At 40.2% G+C, this 19,752-nt stretch overlaps 1 protein-coding gene across 2 annotated transcripts in view; it reads right to left on the reverse strand.

The window, feature by feature from the left end:
- The window catches only part of FAM204A (family with sequence similarity 204 member A), a 32,831-nt gene extending 17,063 nt beyond the window's left edge, over positions 1-15,768 (reverse strand). The window contains exons 1-5 of one of the 2 annotated variants that reach the window (XM_021699828.1): positions 15,728-15,768; positions 10,525-10,766; positions 9,912-9,999; positions 9,744-9,774; positions 9,488-9,587 (exon numbers count right to left, since the gene is read on the reverse strand). In XM_021699828.1, coding sequence (XP_021555503.1) covers positions 9,488-9,587; positions 9,744-9,774; positions 9,912-9,999; positions 10,525-10,758 — 453 coding nt within the window. In that variant the 5' untranslated portion in view covers positions 10,759-10,766; positions 15,728-15,768. The other variant, XM_021699827.1, reaches the window with a different exon arrangement.
- Positions 15,769-19,752: the final 3,984 nt, after the last annotated feature.

Consider the following 19,752-nt stretch of genomic DNA (forward strand, 5'->3'; position numbering starts at 1 on the left):
TAAGGAGGAGGGCACTTGTTATGATGAGCACTGGATGTTATATGTAAGTGATGAATCACTAAATTCTACTCCTGAAATCAGTATTATACTACATGTTAACTAAAGAATTTAAATAAAAATTTGAAAAGAAAAAAAAATGCCCACACATAATCTGCTCAAAAAGATTACAGAACACAGACCAGTAAGGTTATCACTAGTGTCCCTGTTGAGTGAAGATCATCCCTTCTCACAATCCCTCACCCCACCTAAGGACTTGATAGGATGACACACTTATCATCCTTGCTCCCAACTGTAGCTTGAGACCATCATTCAGTAGGCCTTAGTCTCTGATCCTAGGCCATGTGGCTCTCCTGTCCTCTTCCCATTCTGGTCCTGTGATCACCAATCAGTGTCCAGAAATTCTTTTTTGGGGGCACCCGGGTGGCTCAGTCAGTTAAGCATCTGCCTTTGGTTCAGGTCATGATCCCGGGGTCCTGGGATCGAGCCCCACGTCAGGCTCCCCACTCAGCAGGGAATCTGCTTCTCCCTTTCCCACTGCCTCTCCCCCAGTTTGTGCTTTCTCTCTTGCTCACTCTCTCTCAAATAAATAAATAAAATCTTAAAAAAAAAAAAATTATTTTTTGTATTTCTGAAGAACTCTTCTCACCGTCCAAAAAATATCCTGGACTCACTTTCCCAACATCCTTCATCCTCAGGGACCTCTAACTAATACCCCACCCAAGAGTCCATACTCTAGGCCGGTGACACTCCAAGTGTGGTCTGTGCACCTGTTCAGGTCTGTGAACGGAGCCAGTCTATGAACTGAGCTTGTGCCAGAATGCAAATCAACTATGTGACTATACCCAGCTACATGACTATACACAACTTTGACCTTTTTTTTTTTTTTAGGGGAGAAGGACAACAAGACTTTCTCAAATCAGGAAGTAGTACACTGAGCTATATTCAGATACAAGCTCTGTATCTCTTGGAAGACCAATACTTTGAAAAGGCTTTGCATGGGCCATGCAATAGACATTACCTGAAAGCTCCAGTTCCAAAGCTTTTTAAAATCTGGAATTCTCTCTGAACTCAAGATTCTGTCCTTTGACTTATCCCAAGTTTCATAGCCAGTGAACCTGCGCTGTCTTCATTTGTAACCCTGCCCTGGCACCACTGTATTTATTCTCAGAGTCCTTCAGTCCCTTCCTGGATTCTCCTAGCCTCCCTCTCTGGCCTGCCGCCCATGATTAACCTTTTCAAACTCTAAGCCAGGAGTTCTCAAAGTTTAAGTCTGGACCAGCAGCATGAGCACTACCTGAAAACTTGTGAGAAATACACATGCTCTGAATCAGAAACTGGGGTCGAAAGCCAGCAATCCGCTGATGCTAAGCAGGCCGGAAGTTTGAGAACCACTGACCTAAGCGATACCTTCAACTTCCTCCCACATCTTACCTTGTTTTGGCTATTCCCAAGCACTTGTTTCTACCAATTTCACATCTCACTCTTCCTTCTTCTCAGTAATGTACTCAGTCCTAGGGCTTCAATTACCTCTTATAAGCTGCTTTATAGATCTCTATCTAATTCGAAACATCTGACCTCTCAACTATACCAAGATCTCTATCTCCAGCTACTTGCTAGTTATCTTCATACTGAAGCCTTGCAAAAAGGTAGGGTCTCCAACTTCTTGTTGTGCCTAAAAATAAGCTCATCACTTCCTGCCCTGCTTCCCCTTCAGAGCTGACCACCCACTTAGTCACCCCAGACAGAATCCTGAGTGGTCTTCAATGCCTCCAATCCTTTGTTCTTATTTTAACTCTTTTTGTAGGGTGTCTCATGTCTCCTTTCTGGGCTTCTTCAAGGCCTCATCATCTCCTGTTTGGAAGATGATAACCTTCTCCAAACTAGTTTTCTGTCTTTCTGAAGTAGAGATACCATGTCATTAGCCAGCTTGAAAACATGATCATTTCTTTATTCCTTTTGAATCGCACCCAAATTCCTTCACAATAGGTTCCCACAATGCTTTCTCAGCCCCATCTTGAGCAGTGCTGTACTTCCCAATCTCTGGTCACATTTACCATTCTCTTATTGTCCCCTGTGCATCTGATGTGTTTCTACTGGAAAAAATCTTAACCATCCTTGTACGTCCCATGTCAAATGTTACCTTCCCTACCTCTGCAGGTTCACTCACCAGTATACACCCACTGACCCTGCTTCATTCTGTCCCATGCCCAGTACCGAAGTGCATTCTACACTGCTCTCCCCATGCTGTGCTGTCACTGCACTCCATGACTCTCTTCAGCACCTGTTGGTCTGTCTCACCTCCTGGGTTCCAGGCTCACCAAGGGCAGACCTGTATGTCACTGGCCTGGTGTGTCCCAGCACCTAGCCCAGTCTTCTCACACAGGAGGCACTCAGTCAGCCTCTGTTATTGAGTTAACGGTCACAGTGCAGTAATCCATGGTTGCATTAATACTGAAAGGGTCCCACCCAAATGAGGAACATTCATTACCTAACCACTACTTTCACAAGTTCCCAAGAGAATTCCACAACAGTAATATTGGGGTAATAGTACCCCTATGATTAAACAAGAGCCACATTTTCTTGTACTTCTTGATGTATAAATCTTTCCCACTACTGGAATATGCATTTCTTTGAGGGCATGGAGAGTATCTTCTCCATCTTGGACTCCCAGAGCTTAGCACAGTCCTTGTCTCTAGAACTTTATTATTTGTTTTTACAATAGAAATAAAGCATTTTAGTTAAGAAATGATAATAAATGGGCTCTCCTTCGGCACAGAATATTAGGTATCTCCTCAAACATATATGAAAATAAAATACTAACAGCAAACTTCAATTTTCCCTGAACTGCCAATTTTGGGGGAGCCAGTTACATCAACCCAGACTTAATCTGTCCCAACCTTTCATTTCAGCAACCTGGTCACTAATGGCATCCATTCTCGGGCCTGCCAGCTGATTCCACATTAACAGCTCTATATGTTTCCCTCCAATTATGTAGGTTTCCTAAGATTAGTTAGACCTGGGTGCTGTACTACTTCACTCCAGGACCTAGAGTAATCACAGATGAGTAAAAAGGAATCCACTCTATTTTTACCACCAATACCCTAAATAAACCAGTGGTCTGCTTATCAGGTCATTTTGCTGCATCAACTTGCGAACTTACCTTTGGTTATCATGGAGCCACCGTTTATAGTTAATGTCCCAAAGGTAGAAAACAAAAATATTCCCCTCTTCTAGAAACTTATATGAACTGCTGAGCTTATAAGTGTAATTTTCACTTAAAAAGAAGTCAGCTAGGGGCGCCTGGGTGGCTCAGTCAGTTAAGTGGCTGCCCTTGGCTCAGGTCATGATCCCAAGGTCCTGGGATCGAGCCCTACATTGGGCTCCTTCCTCAGCGGGGAGCTGCTTCTCCCTCTCCGTCTGCCTGACACTCCACCTGCTTGTGCTCTCCCTCTCTATCTTTGTCAAATAAATAAATAAAATCTTAAAAAAAAAAAAGTCAGCTAAAACTACAAATCTATCTCTTCACCATCAACCCAACTCCCATTCCCCCAGCCATTCAGAGCACTGGCACAATAGAGTAGAAAGAGCACTGGAACAGAAGTCAGGAGAGGTGGTCACGGCTCCCAGCAAATGAGATTTCCTTAAAGGAAGAGCAAAGCCTCAGTTTCCTTCAAGGAAATGAGACGACAGGCCTGATAACCAAAATTCTCTCCTAGATATAAAATTCCACTTACATATTCAACTTTGTTTTCAGCTCTTCTAAAAGTTTTTTTTTTTTAATTCAACAAAATTTCATCAGATAGAATTGTTTCTTTTTTCTCTCCCTTTTCCCCTTTTTCTTTCTTTCTTTCTTTCTTTTTTTTTTTTTTGGACATTTAAGTAAAATATAACAGTTCCTTTTGGCTCTGAAAAATTTCTGGTTCCATATGCACACCCAAACTTTCTGCTTCTATAAGAAGATATTAACATTGCAAATACACTCAAAATGCTAACATTAGTAAAAAAGAAAAAAAAAATCTTAAGGTAAAACATTTCCATCATCTTAAGACCATAAGTTAATAATGGTTTACAAAGAACATGGCTGGTGAGGTCAGACCCAGGGGTTCAAATTCTAGCTCCTCTACTTACTGGCCAAGAAACTTGGTGATTCCTAAACCTCTACAGGTTATAGTTACCTCACCTGCAAAAAGAGAGTAATACCACATCCTCTGCAAGTTTATGGTAGGGGTCAAAGAAAATATATGTAAAATACTGAGCAAAACTTTAGAATATAGCATCATTTGATAAATAAGCTGTTCATATTATTTTATCTAAATATCAGGATACCATTAAAACCAAAAGAAGGCCTAGCTCCATATGGCTACAGACCTCATCATAACTCATCAAGGCCTCAGCCCCAAGCATAAATAAGATGCAAGAATTCAACTTTGAGTCAGTAAGTAGTCTCATGAAGTAAGGTCTGATTCCTTAAGTCTTCTAAAAAATCTTAAGTTGAACCCAAGAGTACCTTTACTGGAATTATCTCTGATGTCTCTCATAGCACAGAAGTGGGACTGATGATACTCTGCAGGGCCTCGGTGTGCTTTTTGTCAGGAATCAGAATTTAGCTTAAGATATATACACCTCAATACAGTCAAACAAATTAGAGATGGCACTTTGGCCATAGGTGGAAAAACATCCAAGGCCAGTATCTAACGGGTTCCCACGAGGCCATAAATAATCTCTAATTAACAGTTTCGCTGCAGACGGGTCAAGGAGACAAATATCAAAGAAATGTATGGGTATGAGGTTTAACATGAAGGACCAATCATCCACATGTGCATATGCAAAATCTCTTTCAACATGTGATTAAAGCTCCTTCAGTCAAACTGAACAATATATTTCTATAGAAATTTTGCTACTAAATATTTGGATAATATATTCTATTTTTAAAGCTTAATACAAATGAACTATCCATTGAAGTCTGCTGTGACTAATTAAACCTAATATTTAAGGGAAAAAGAATTAGGCAATCTCTCCATAAAGAAGGGGGTAAAATAAAGAACTAAGAATTAGTGGTGTTGCCTTTATGTATAAATCATACCTACTTAAATTATTTGGGGTTTTTTTGTTGTTTTTTTAAAAGATTTTATTTATTTATTTGACAGAGAGAGAGACAGCAAGAGAGGGAACACAAGCAGGGGGAGTGGGAGAGGGAGAAGCAGGCTTCCCGCTGAGCAGAGAGCTCGAGTGGGGCTCGATCCCAGGAGCCTGGGATCATGACCTGAGCCGAAGGCAGACGCTTAATGACTGAGCCACCCAGGCGCCCCTACTTAAATTATTTGAATCACCACCTGGGGATCAAAAGATAATGCTTTGTAATTATGTAACTGATACCAGGGGAAGTCATGGTACCACTCCAACCCTCCCCTCCACCACCACCACTTCTGCCCCCTCCAGACCACTACCCTACATCCCTCCCCCACCATCCCCTACCCCCTACCCAGGCAGTCTTTTATCTCATCTGTGTATTGGAGTTCCAAGTAAGATTTTGGTTGGAAAAAGCATTTTACTAAAAAAAATAAATTTGAAAAAAGCTACACTATACAATTAAAGTTTCTTCTCATAAACAACTAAAAAAATTATCAAAGACATTGTGCAATTACTCTTAAAACTCTTAAAACTTAACTCTAGTTTTTCAGGCCAAAAAGTATACATTAAGTATATATAAAACTACTTCAATAATGACTGCTGACTAATCAAGCTGATTCAACTAAAGAATACTTGAGATATTTGTAATGAAATTAATGAGTAAAATTTGTTCTAAAGAAATTCCTACAAAGATTCAAAATAATTATGTTGTGATTACAGAATTATTAATAAATCCCAGAACTACAGAAACACTATTATAGCTGTAATTAACACAAAGAACACTTTAAAACAGCTTTGGATATTAAGAAAATTTTATTTAAAAAAAAAAAAATCCTCTCTGCATTGTCAGGAAAGCAGGTGACAGCAGTGTTGTAAATACACATCCTTGGTTGAGCAAGTTTTAGCTTGGCAGTGTTCCAAAAAAAGAAGGAAGGAAGGAAGCAAGCAAAGAAAAAAGGAAAGAAAACATGGGGGTGGGGGGTACTACACAATAGACACAGATTAAGAAGTTTTGTTTTACCATTCTTGAGGACTGAGAGAATACAGAATAAAAGGGCTCTCTCAGCTACGGTAACAGATGAGCCTCTGCTCCAGAGAAATAAAATAATGGACTAGAAATCCATGTGAATTTTGTCCAAACCGCATCACAGATTTTCATGATCCTCTCTGGATTTCTTGAGCAGTAGCTACTATCGGCTGGACTTACATTTATTCTTAGCTTTTATCTTGGTGCCTCCAATGCAGACATTCTTTAATGTCTATTTACTCTGTTGGATTCACAGTAGATTTTAGCATGACAGCAAGAGGGGCGCATGTAAAACAGGGAGACAGTGATCCCAAACCAAAGGAGAAGCGCAAATCTGTGGGCGTGCACTCATGCTGAACTACCAAGAGAATATGACACAATCTGGCCTCACTAAACACTTCTTTTCCTTTTATGCTTGCATTTATTTATAGAATAGTAAGTGCTGGCAAAATCCTGGGCAGAGGCAAGCCTGGCCAGCACCAGTTTCCTTGTTTAGAAAAATGCCATAACTTTCTTAGTCAGCTGTCATTCGTACAGAGCAATGTCTACTGTTAAGAAAATCCAAACTCATAAAATAGATTGCGTGATCACAAAAGGATTTAGAGAGGACTTCCCTTAAACAGAAATCTTGTTTTTAAAATGTTTGACTTAAATTTCTTTTCCTAGAGTCCATCTAATGTATTATGTGAAACAGAACACTAGTTCATAAAACTGAGTTGTTTAAAAGATTTCACATGTCATTCTAATCTTTATTAAGCTTACTCCATACAAATCTCAAATTTTAGGGCGCCTGGGTGGCTCAGTTGGTTAAGCGACTGCCTTCGGCTCAGGTCATGATCCTGGAGTCCCAGGATCGAGTCCCGCATCGGGCTCCCTGCTCGGCAGGGAGTCTGCTTCTCCCTCTGACCCTCCTCCCTCTCATGCTCTCTGTCTCTCATTCTCTCTCTCTCAAATAAATAAAATCTTTAAAAAAAAAAAAAAAAAAAAAAAAATCTCAAATTTTAGACAATGAATAAGAATTAGCCATATCTGGCCAGTATCAAGAAGGTACAATTTCATATATGTAGGGTAAAAATAAAATTCTAATTCAGAGATTGTAAAAAATCGTTCAAATTTTTTTACTTTTTGGAATGGTTAACAACTTCACCAAGAAACAGTTTAGACATTCTGAAGTCAACAGTTCTGAGAAAACATAACAAATACTATAAATAATGGAAGATCAAAGACCACCTAATTCATAGTAAAACTTAAAAAAAAATTTCCTATAAGAACTGATATTTAGCCATTCCTTCCCTCAAAACAACAATGTAATCAGCAGTGGGGACTCTACAGCAGGTTGGCCAGAGACCAGCCCACTCCCCTTCATGCGTTAGAACAGGTTTTTGCAGTCCAGAGCACCCTTCTCACAAGATCCCTCCTGCCAGCCCACCAGAATCACAGGGGTCAAGAGCATAGCAACTGCATTTTAAAGTGCTGACCGGCCCTTATGCAATGAAGCTAGAGAACAGAGCGTGGTGTCATAAAGCCTGGGTTTTAGTTTCAACTCTACCAGTGATCTTTTTTTGTTAAGAATGTAAGCATTTCTGCACCTGTTGAACATTTGTAAAACAGAGATTGCTTAGTAGCAGCAATTAGCATGGAGAAAGTGATCCTAGTTGGGGCACCTGGGTGGTTCAGTCGGTTAAGGGTCCAACTCTTGATTTTGGCTCAGGTCATGATTTCAGGGTCCTGGGATCGAGCCCCATATCAGGCTCCTCACTCAGTGGGGAGTCTGCTTGAGATTCTCTCTCTCCCTCTGCCCCTCCCCCCAGGCACATACGTGCTCTCTCTCAAATAAATGTTTTAAAAAAAAAAAAGAAAAGAAAAGAAAGTGGTGCTGGTTCCAATTCCCCAGTGCTCTAGGAACTAAATGACAACAATTCTTAGCAAAACTGGAATCAAAAGGTTCACATGCAAAATTCTACTCTGTCAGTTCCTTAATGCACATGCCCTCGAAGACACAATAACACCCGATGATGGGTTTAATATCTGAGGTTTGTTTCACAAGAAATATTGATTAATCAGAATGGTCTCTATGTACACACAGCAGTCTACAGAAATGATCCCTGAAGGAGGAATCTGTCTACACAGGCAGGATACAATATACTTGGGCTTCAACCAGGCAGGCTCCTGAGCCTCTAGCCCTACCACTCAGTGCTCAATTTTCATGCTCCTGGAGTCTACACTCCCTGATGTTAATATGTAAGTTACTCATTCATTCAAGACTCTACTAAATATTCACATCATCTATAGACTGATGACATCTCCAGCTCAGATTCTCCTCTGGGTTCCTGCCTCATTTTACCAACTATCTCTCTACTCCTGCCCACTGATATCACGCATGCCCCAAATGAACTCTGGACAGACCCACTCTAAATCTTCTCCCCCACCACCCCCCCAGCCTTCCCATCTTCGTACCTAGCATCACTATTCACACCACTGCTGAAGGTAAAACCCAGAATGGTTCTCTTCCCCTCCTCATTCCCCAAATCCTCTCCATCACTTCACAAAGCATCAGAGGCAAATACTGTCCATTCTCCTCCTACAATAGACCCCAGATCCATCCACTTTTCTCCATCTTCAGCAGCATCATTCTTGTTCAAGTCACCACCTCTTGAGCCTAGAAGAGTCTCTTAACTGTTCTCTTCTTGTCTACTTTTGCTGCTGTTTTTTCGCCCATTCTCCACACAAGAGCAATCTTTATAAACCTAACTTCAATCATATCATTCCCTTAACTTAAAACCCTTGAATGACTCTCAACTACACTATAACTAAAACCCAATTCCTTATTCTGCCACTTCAGGTCCTTCATAGTTTGGTCCCTGGCTGCCTGCCTCTCTGATCCTATCCTGGCCCACTCTCCTCCTTGTTGACTCCATTCCAGCCAGGCTGACATTCTTACAGTTACTCAAATGTCCCATGATAACTCATTTTCCCCAGGACCTTTACCCAGGTTAGTACCTCTACACGAGCATTCTGTATATAGATGGTTCCTTCCCATCCTTCAGGTCTCATTGAAGTGGCATCTTCCAAGAAAGGCCCTCCCTGACCACCTAAACTAAAGTGAGGCCTCCATTTTAATTTCTTCACAACATCCTGTTCATTTCCTTAATGCCATTTTTTTAATGATTTGTAACTATGTATTTACTTGTTTACCTAGCATCTTGTTTCACATACAGTAGACATTTTAACTTTTTCACTGAATTAATTAATGAGGAGAATACCTTAGGTAAGGCTAATTACAAACATTTTCTACTGGCTAATATAAGATGCGATAAAAAAAGATCTTACCTTGTCAATTTTTTTCTTTTTAACAGGGGGGTCAAACCTATCATTGATTCCAAAATACTGAGTAAGCTCCTTCCACTGGGTTTCACTTGAGGTCTGTTCACTGCAAGACAGACGATAAGTTATTTTTAGTGTTTTTAATTGGTTATTACAATTACAAATCACAAAAATTAGTTCTTATGTTTCAGAGATAAGTAGTTCAACTATTGGTACAAGTTTTACAATATTGTCTGGAACAAATATTTTAAATTCCACCTACCTATGAGAATCTTCTTCATTCTTCAATTTACCTGAAAAGAATTCACAAAGTGTCAATACCTGAGTATTCATTTGTTATTTCAAAATTAATGCTTATTAAAAACTGTCGAGCTCAATTAGTCACAATTTAACATCAGCACTATTGACAACTTGAATTAAAACAAAACACCTTTCCTGGAGCGTTTTCTTTTTTTCCCTCTGAATCCTGAAGTTGAGGTTTTCTGTTCAGAATGTTTTTTATGCAATTCTTGAAATTTCTATATAAAAGTAAAAAAAAAAAAGAGAGAGAGAAAAAGTAGTAAATATATTTTGAAGCAAAGCATACATTCAAAAAATAACATGTTAAGTAATAAAAATATATTCTAGCATTTATAAAAATACAAATTTAACAAAAGTAGTTCAGTTCTTCTTGAGATACTTTATTTTCTAAGACTCTTTCACAACCTGAGTTTTTACCTTCATTTATTTCGACATAAGTCAATCTGATTATCTGAGAGTAAAATTCAGTGACTCATACAGACGACAAAGAGATCAAATTAATGTATTATGTTAAGCAAAGTAGCTAATCCTATCAAATGTTTTTCTTCCTCTCTTTATAAAAAACAACACAAAGATGAAAGCAAGCATCTGAGTGCCCAATGGGTTGACCACAGACCCAGAGTACTGAGTCAATCTTCCCTATTACTTCCCAAGAACAGGCATTCTGACCATGGCAGACACAGGAGCATGCACAAACACACACGCACACAGGCTTTAATAAGAACACATCAGAGAAAACCTACATGCCACATAGTTAAGGGAATTCCAGAGGGGCATTCTTCATATGCATTTACATTTGCCTCTACTCCAGGCTTTGGTCCATCAGTTGGGAAATCTGAGACCTCTGTTTCTGTAATGGCCCCATCTTCTTTATCTTCCTGTAAGTTAAATCCAGAGTTCTCTAATGGGGCTTCATCTTCAGAATTCAACTCAATATCGCTTTCATTTAGGCCAGGAGGTAGCAGCCCACTCCACATCTTTTCTTCTAAAGGGAAAAAAAGATGAATTCAGACATATAAAGTGGACATGGAAAGAAATTTAAAACCCCAAGAGTCTAGTAATTATCCCAATGGTTTGGGAACAGTCCATCTAGACTTTTTTCTTTTAATCTAAAATGGGATGTACCTTCCATATTAAAAGAATTAAAATCTTTGTATAAAATTTTTCAAAAAGTACAAAGTAGTTTAAGCAAGTCTGTTATAAGACATACCTACAGGTGAATGACTTAAAGAAAGATAGGACCTAGATTCTCTAATATACAGATAATTTTGTCTAAAAAAAATAATAAATTCAGTAAAAGCATTCATTGCTCAAGAATGTTAAGAGCCTAACAATATATATTTCACACAATTTAAGATTTATAATATTGTATTTCAAGCTATCACAATTAAAAAAGAGAGTCAGATATTTCACTGGTATTGAATTGAACTTTCAAGGGACTTATTGTCCAAGGAGTAGGAAAACAATTATTCAAAGGAAAATTTTTAGGCTGTGCAAGTAGTTTGAGGAAAGCGTGGCAGTAAAAAGAATGTCCTAGTTTTAAATTTTACACTGTTTGCTAAAATAATAAGAAATGGAGTATTAAATGTTAATCCTAACAATTGAACAAAAACATACAGCTTTTTTGAATACCAATATTGTGTTTAGGAAACTAAGGTTAAAGTTCAGAATAATATCTATCATTAGCTATATGGCCCCTTGGTAGAAAGAATATTAACTACTGTTAAGTTTATCAAAAATTATTTTTAAAAACTGGAGTTATAATCATTTGCTAAAATTATGATAATTGAGTACATTTTCACTATTAATCACATGGCATACATATTGAGTCAAAACCACTTCATTCAAAAGATGCCTAAAAAGGGGCGCCTGGGTGGCTCAGTCGGTTAAGCAGCTGCCTTTGGCTCAAGTCATGATCCCAGGGGTCCTGGGATCGAGCCCCGCGTCGGGCTCCCTGCTCAGCGGGAAGCCTGCTTCTCCCTCTCCCACTCTCCCTGCTTGTGTTCCCTCTCTCTCTGTCTCTCTCTGTCAAATAAATAAATAAAATCTTTAAAACAAAAAGATGCCTAAAAAAGAGAAGTTGATTATACTGCTCATGATTTACCATCAACCCTGAAGGAATAAAATGCAAGGATGGAAACTGTTTTTGTGGAGTTTTCTGGCCCCTATTGTGATTAACCTAATGAGAAAACCACCACCATTGTCTCTGAGACAAAGATGCCACGGGATTTTGCATTAATCTGAATAACGGATTCCAGATAACCTTTAGGAACCTCCTCCCAGGTCCAAAGAATCAGATCTGATTTTTGGCAGTTTGGGTCCAGCTTCCACAGTTGTTAGCCCTCCGAAACAACCTCACCAAAATACTCTTTTGGCTTGTTAAGAAGAAGGGCTCTGACATCTCACTGCTCCAGTTGTAATCCTGACCCCACCATATACTAGCAGTGGGAGGAAATCATTTTTACCACCTCTGACCCTCAGCTTTTTCTGCTGTAATACAAGGATAGTCATATTGTGTACAGGGTTATTATGAGAATTAAATGAGATAAGCTATGAAAACACTCACCACAATGTTTAGGAGGTTCTAGGGGCTTGATCGATGCTGAGCTCTTTTTGCTATTAGTATTTCTACAGCCACATATTATGTTTTTATAATTTCTATTATGGGTAGCAGCATTCACAGGGTAGTTTTGAAGTTTCTAAGGTTGAGGTGCATTCACTTAGCAATTGATGCAACTCATTTACCTCCCTGATTTCCACAGTCTAACATTAAGTTTCTGGTGTCTGGTTTTCTGAATGGAGGAATAAAACCAAAGGCAGGAAGATAATGGAGCCTAAGTGTCAAGGCTCCTCTTGCACAAGTCTTTCCAAAGCATTATACCTAATTCTCTATTTAGAATCTGCATTCCTTTTCTTAAAGAGGAGACCCAAAATTATATAAGCTCCAAGCCCCATAAAACCTGGATCCACCCCTAAACCTGGTCTGAGGATTTTAACAGTTGGAATGGGTAACCTTTAGATACTTTGTTAGCACAAAAGACATCATGTGAAATATGCCAATACTGAAAAACAGATGTTAAGCCATCAGTAAAAATATTTTAACTGTTCTGAGGAGTAGATGGAGGGGGAATGATAATAAGCTCCAACATGACTTTGCCACTGACACATTATATACCTTTAGGCTCGTTATCTATTTCAGAACTTAAGGACAGGAACAAATTTCAGATTCAGCATTCTTAGCAAAACTGGGGTTCTATGTTTGAAACCACTGTTTCTTTTCCCTGTCCATAGCATCTTGTGCAAGGCCACTGTGTGCCAGGCACTCTTTAAGACATGAGGACAGGCAAAAATATCTAACCTCATGGAGCCGACACTCTACACTCATGGCAAGCATCTGTCCATCAACAGCCAAGTAAGTACCACTCGGCCCAGACTTCAGTTGTGGCTGCTAATGAAAGGCATGTGCCTCTCTGACAAGCACAGTTCTCCCACGGGAGCACACTGCTTCAGCATCCCTACAGGGTGTGTCTCTGCTTTGGGCACCCAAACGTGCTTCACTCTGGGGAGCACTTTCGGGTGCCCTGAAGTTGCCTTTCCCCATCAGCTCTCAAGCATTTTTTGATCACATTTTGGACCTGTCTTCAGTATGACATTGGCTGGTACGATAATTTCTTGTGCGTGCCCACAGAAAAAAGAAGAACTAAAATAAATTTTAGAAATTAGATTCTACATCCAAATCCATAAAATAAGGCAAAACTCAAATAACACGTTTCTGAACTCAGTTCCTGAACATCTTTAAAGTGGTGTGCCATTCTCCTGTGACTGCAAAAATACATAATATATACAAGGGCAACTCCATGGCCACTGATAAACAGATAACTCACCGAGAAGACTGCAAATGGAGCTGCCCACGTGAGCAGCAGCTCAACTGTAAACCAGCCAATATGGAGTGGCTGCTCTGTGACTTGCTTTGGGCTCATGTCTGAAAACACTGTCTTTGAATTCATAGTATATACATGTCACTCATACATTTCCAATTGTACTATGGTACCAACTGGTACTAGGTTAGGCCTGGTGCTTACTCCTGTTTTGGCTGCTCTTAAAGATGATTCTCTAATTCTTTGAAATGTCTCTCACCCCATGCCTTTATTCTAAAGCAAATCATTCCAAATTACCCTTTAAATGTGAAAATTATTCAGCCATTCTCAAGAGATGTGATATACCAGTCAAATGCAATACTGATTAAACCCTGATACCCCAGTGGATAAGGCTTCTCTCCTCAACCCCGCCACCACGGCCAAGATTTCCAGTTTTCAGTAAGACTGCATGTCAGACAAAACACCTGAAAGGTGCTCTAGAGAAAGCAAAGGAGACCCCAGTTACAGAGAAGAAACAGAACCAGAAAGAAAAACAAAGCAACTCAATGATGTGTATGGCATACAAACAATGTCACATACAAACAATGTGACAGAAATTCTTTTACCATTAATCCCTACAACAACCCTTCCACTAGAAATTACTATCTAAACCCCTTTTACAGGTGAGGTAACTGACTTGCCTAAGGCATTGTGATATGCTTATTTTACAAAAGCAGAACTCTAGGGCTTCAACTTAGAAACTTTTAGAGGATGCAATTTAAGTAGTAATATATTCGTGGAGACAAAGATTTGAGAGTGGGTCTAAAGAATGACTCTAGCCTGTAATTTTGTTAAAATTTGCTTAAGAAAAAAATCTGTCTTACTCTTTCAAAGCAGAAACTTATGTAAGATGCTATACTAAAATGTGTACATAAAAATCACATTCAGAGGTTTGGGTAATAAGGTCACATTTTCTGGAAGATCAGGCGACTGCTTATAACCAAAACCCAATCTGAGCAGTTTAATGGGTAAATGTCTCCCGTCTCTAATATTCCAGAATTTCAATTCTATTTTCACCATACAAAGCTGTCTTATTTCCCATATTTTGTATTCAATTAGAATAATCACAGAAACCTGAATTTTGTCCGATCTGAATTTAATCTTAACTTGTGTAATAATCATAAACCACCACCCACCATCATGTTAAATAATTTACACAATAATCCGTTTCCATGACTCGGAACTACTTTACTAAAATGCTTTTAAGCATGTCTCATGAACGTTAATGTAAAGGTCCCATTCATGAAATATGTTGTCTTTTCTCAAAAAGATAAAGTACAACTGAATCAGAGGCCTGACTTCGAATTTAAGTTCCCTGTCTGATTACCCAAACCATTTATTTGGCAGGATGTTGTATGTATGCATATGTTCCAATAAAAAGACGGTATTTGTTTCGTCAAGGCCTGGAGAACACGTCCCAAGACCCTGCATGGAAAGATTTACAGTTAACCAATAACATTTCGAGGCTCATTTTAAGTCGGATGCCGCTGTGAGAATACTTACAAGGTTCAAGACTGCAAAAGGGTGGCTCTAGAAAGGTACACCTCTTCCTGCTGGGCTGCAGGACCCGGAACTCGGCAGGCTCGCCGGCGGCAGTGCCACACTCCGATCCCCAAACGGGAAGAATCCCGTCCCGGGCACAGAACTAAGCGCCGCAGATTCGGGTGCAGGACGTCTAGCCCGCTGACACTCCCATTAACTGCAGCTCTTCCCCGGGCTACAGCAGTTGTAAACAGGAGCCTCTTTCCCCCGATAGAAAGCCTCTTCACCTTCTCACTTTGGCCGGGGTGAGACGGAGAACCCCTCTCCCACCAATAGGCTCGGGAAGGCGCTACGTCCCTTCCAAGCAAAGCGGAGGCCAGCCCCACGAACACTCCCGTGGGCCCGGCCGGGGGCTTTGCTGGCGCGGCCGTGAGGTTGTGAGGCCGCCCCACACCTGCTCGCTGGCTCCCCGCACCCCGCCCTCCCGGACCCGTCAAATCGGAGCTCGGGGCGGCCGGAAAGCAGCCCCGCAATCCGCGGTACTCACACGTCAGGAGCCGGCCGCCCGGCAGCCATCTTAAGACCCCGCCAACACCGCGCCTTCCCATTGGCTCCGGCATCTCAGCCAATGGACTGGAGCCGTTCTGGCCTCGGGTCGTCATGGCAACCGGCCGGGCTTAGCTCGTTTTCAGATCTGTTTACAGCGCCGGATTCGTTTCTTTCTGCTTCTTTTCTCTCACCGTTTCTCCCTTTCTTCTGGACGTTTTTAAAGGCTTTGTTCTTTTCCCCATTCCCTGCTGCTCGCTGGTTTTGGGAATGAGGAAACTGCTGGCTTAGACCTTGAACTGAGTTCATTCCTCCTCGGAGGGAGGTTTGCGGTAGATGCTCTCTAGGCTCTTAAGGGAACATTTCCATTCATTCAGCCTTTTCCCCCTCGCTCCCTCTTTCCTCCCTTCCTCCTTCCTTTCTTTTTTTCCTTCTGTATTGAGCAGGCACCCTGCCAGCCTCTGCTTAGCGGAAAACAGTCCCAAACCCTGCTCTCCTGGTGCTTACCATCTGCTACACTGACCAGATGTGTGGCCTTGACTAAAAGCTTATTGAGCCCCTTTTCCGTGACAGCCACTGGTTCAGGCCCCGAGGAGGGGGTTGGGGGAGCATAGAAAATAAGTAAGGAAAAAAAGAAAAAAGAAGGTGCTATGAAGAATAGAAAGCAGAATAATGTGATAGTGATGAGAGTGCGGGCTATTTTAGAAATGCTTCCACTTTCCGAAATAGTGCTCTGTAATGATGATAAGACGACTCCTGTTTTCATGAGGATGATGAAAGAAAATACACATAAAGTCCTTAACACATTATCTAGCCCACAGTAATTTTAAGTCTTAGCTATTTGTTACTGTTGTTAACATTATCTATAACGCCTTTCTTTGAAGCACTCTAAAAATATATAAGAATTTTGCATTGCACTCCAATATATCATGATTTCGTGCAAACAGATGTTTAAGCTTTCTAGGTAACTATCTGTTACCTCACTCCCAGTGTCTTCCAGAAGGATATGCCAGGTGTATGGCATAGTTTCCTGTAACCCCAGAATCATAATAAAACCTGAATTGACAAGCTTGGGTCGCTCAAGCCCTTCTCCTGCTGACCTTCTCTGATTCTAGAATAGAAGCAGGTCTGAGTGATTTCAGGATCTGTGTGAAACTCTCCTGGCCAATTGTGTCCAGGTCTCAATAACGTTTTCCCCCAATCCAAATCTTTAACAAGTCAGGCAGTTAAAGAAAGGATGTGTATAAAAGTGCTACTATGCGGGCGCCTGGGTGGCTCAGTTGGTTAAGCGGCTGCCTTCGGCTCAGGTCATGATCCTGGAGTCCCAGGATCGAGTCCCTCATCGGGCTCCCTGCTCAGCAGGGAGTCTGCTTCTCCCTCTCCCACTCCCCCCTCTTGTGCTCTGTCTCTAAAATAAATAAATAAAATCTTAAAAAAAAAAAAAAGTGCTACTATGCTGTTGCATTTGGGCCTCTTAATTACTGTCTTAGTCTGCTCACGCTACCATAACAAAATACCACGGGCGGGGTGGCTTAAACAACAGAAATTAATTTCACACAGTTCTAAAGATTGGAAAGTCTAAGATCAAGGTGCTGGCAGGTAGGTTTCATTCGGGAGCCTCTTCTCTTGGCTTGTAGGCCGGAGTCATCTTGCTGTGTGCTCACAGGATCTCTTCCTGTTGTGTTTGTAGAGAAAGGACGTGTGTGCACAGGAGAAAGCTATGTGGTGCCTCTTCTCATAAGGACACTAATCCTAGAGGATCAGGGCCCCACCCTTATGACCCCATATAACCTTAATTAATTCCTTAGAGGCTCCATGTCCGAATGTAGCCACACTGTGGGTTAGAGTTTCAACACAGCAATTTGGGGGTACATAAACATTAAGTTCATAACAAATGCTGTTGGTGGAAGTGTGACCAGAGTGGAAAAGAGAGCACAGAGGGGGAAGCACTGAGACACAGGGTAGGAGCTGAGTGATGTTGACCTGTTTAAGAACTGTTTCTGCACATATTCCATCAGAGTACTCATTATTCAGTGCATATAAAGGTACAAAGGACAGAGGAGGAATATAATTATAACTAATCCAAAGAGCTACAAAGACCAGACTTCATATTAAAGGTTTTGGAATGTCCTTCTCCAAAAATATGTATTTTAAAATTTGAGAATTCTCAAATGTCTGATTGTTTGCTCTATCATATTATAGGATTCCTATAATAAATGTAAATAAATGTAAATAGCTCAAAATTTTCTTCTGGTTCTGGTTGTAAGACTTCCAGTCTCCGAATATCATTGTTTTGCCAGTTTTCTGGGGGAAATGTCAGTCATTTGATTTATTTTAATCAATAAATTTACCTCTCCTCCAGCAAATTCCTGCCCTGGAAACCTGCCAAACCATGCCCTTTATGAATGAAATACTTGTATTTGTGAGATTTCTATGAAACATAGAATTATTGAATTATTGAATACCTTTTACTAAATCACAGTAAATGTGATGCAGCTAGTGAATTGGACTTGAATTGTGTTGCATCTGGCCCTAATTTCAAACATGTACGTTTCATTTAAATCCTCAAACATATCTTAAAAATCATAAAGCAGTTTTTCTTTGCCAAGAAATATTATAGTTTATGAAGAGTTTTCCCCTATACTTAGTAATTTTTTTTCTTAGTGTGGAGATTACAAGTCACACTCATGTTATAAAAGATTAATTGTGGAGGTCTTTCTTGGTAGCTGTTAAATCTCTGACGATGAAAATTTCCCCAAATATAATGAAATCCCTTAAATATTTCTCAGTTTGGAAAGCTGAATATGACTTTGTAGAACATACAATAAATGTCCTTCTGGCTGAAACTGAGAAAGAGAATAGTTAATTTCGGTCTGTACAAAATGCTTCATGCTCTGCCTTAAAGAAAAAGTAGTCTAGTGACTTAATGCAAAAGAATAGAAACAAAGGAGTTCTGAATTTTAGAAAACGTGTGACAATTTCTCCACCTGGATTTGCTTTCTAAATTTGCAAACTGAATCATCTATAAACAGTGCTAGCCTTCCAAGAGTATGTTGAACAGCTAACACTATGACATCAGCACGAGTTGACATTTGAGGAAACAAAATTTCTGTAATAAAGGATGTTGCCAAAGAAAAGCACTTTTTACTTATTGGTCATATCTGGTACTTTCAACTTCTTCAGTTTTAATCGGTTGTACGTAGGAAGAGGGGGAGGGCCAGAGAGGAAGGTTTTTAGAGCATTTCTGTATGCTAGGTATTTTGCAACTGATAACATAATTTTATGAGGTAGTTACTATTGTATCTGTTTTACAGACAAGGAAATTAAGGCTTCAAGGGTTTAAGAAACTTGCCTAATGTGACACAGCTAGTAACATGGAAAACCGGGGTGGGGAGTTTCACTGGACTCTGAAGCTCATGCTCTTCTCATTGTCACACACTGCTCCTTTTAAGGTGAAGTTTCTAATGAATCCCAGCTTAGCACAGTCAGCAAAGTATAGATAGACATCATTGCTACCGAGTGGGATATGTACTTGGTGGGAGCTTATGAAAGAGAGGCTTCAGGTGCAAAATACGTCTTCTCTTTCCATCCCCTTAGTACATAGCAAGTGATCGAATCCCATTAGAGGGATCCTCTTCCATCATTTCTGGTTTGCTACATTGAGGTCTATGTTTGTCTCCTTTTCCCCAATAACTTCATCTTCCAAAACAGCCCACTGCCTGATTAATCTCTCTAAATGAGGGAACATGTGTAAAGCTTTTAACACAGAACCTAGCATGTAGTCAACAGTTTACTACAATAAATACTAGTTTCCTTCCCTTACACATAAAAACTAAGGAGTGAGTTTGTGTGTGTGTGTGTGTGTGTGTGTGTGTTGGAGGGAGGAGGACTGAACAGGCAGAACACAGAGGATTTTTAGGGCACTGAAAATGTGCTGTATGATGCCATAATAATAGATACACATCTCACTATACATTTGTCTAAACTCTTGGAATATACAACACCAAGAGTGAACTGTAATGTAAA

The sequence above is a fragment of the Neomonachus schauinslandi genome, chromosome 6 (assembly GCF_002201575.2).
Source record: "Neomonachus schauinslandi chromosome 6, ASM220157v2, whole genome shotgun sequence".
Taxonomy (NCBI): domain Eukaryota; kingdom Metazoa; phylum Chordata; class Mammalia; order Carnivora; family Phocidae; genus Neomonachus; species Neomonachus schauinslandi.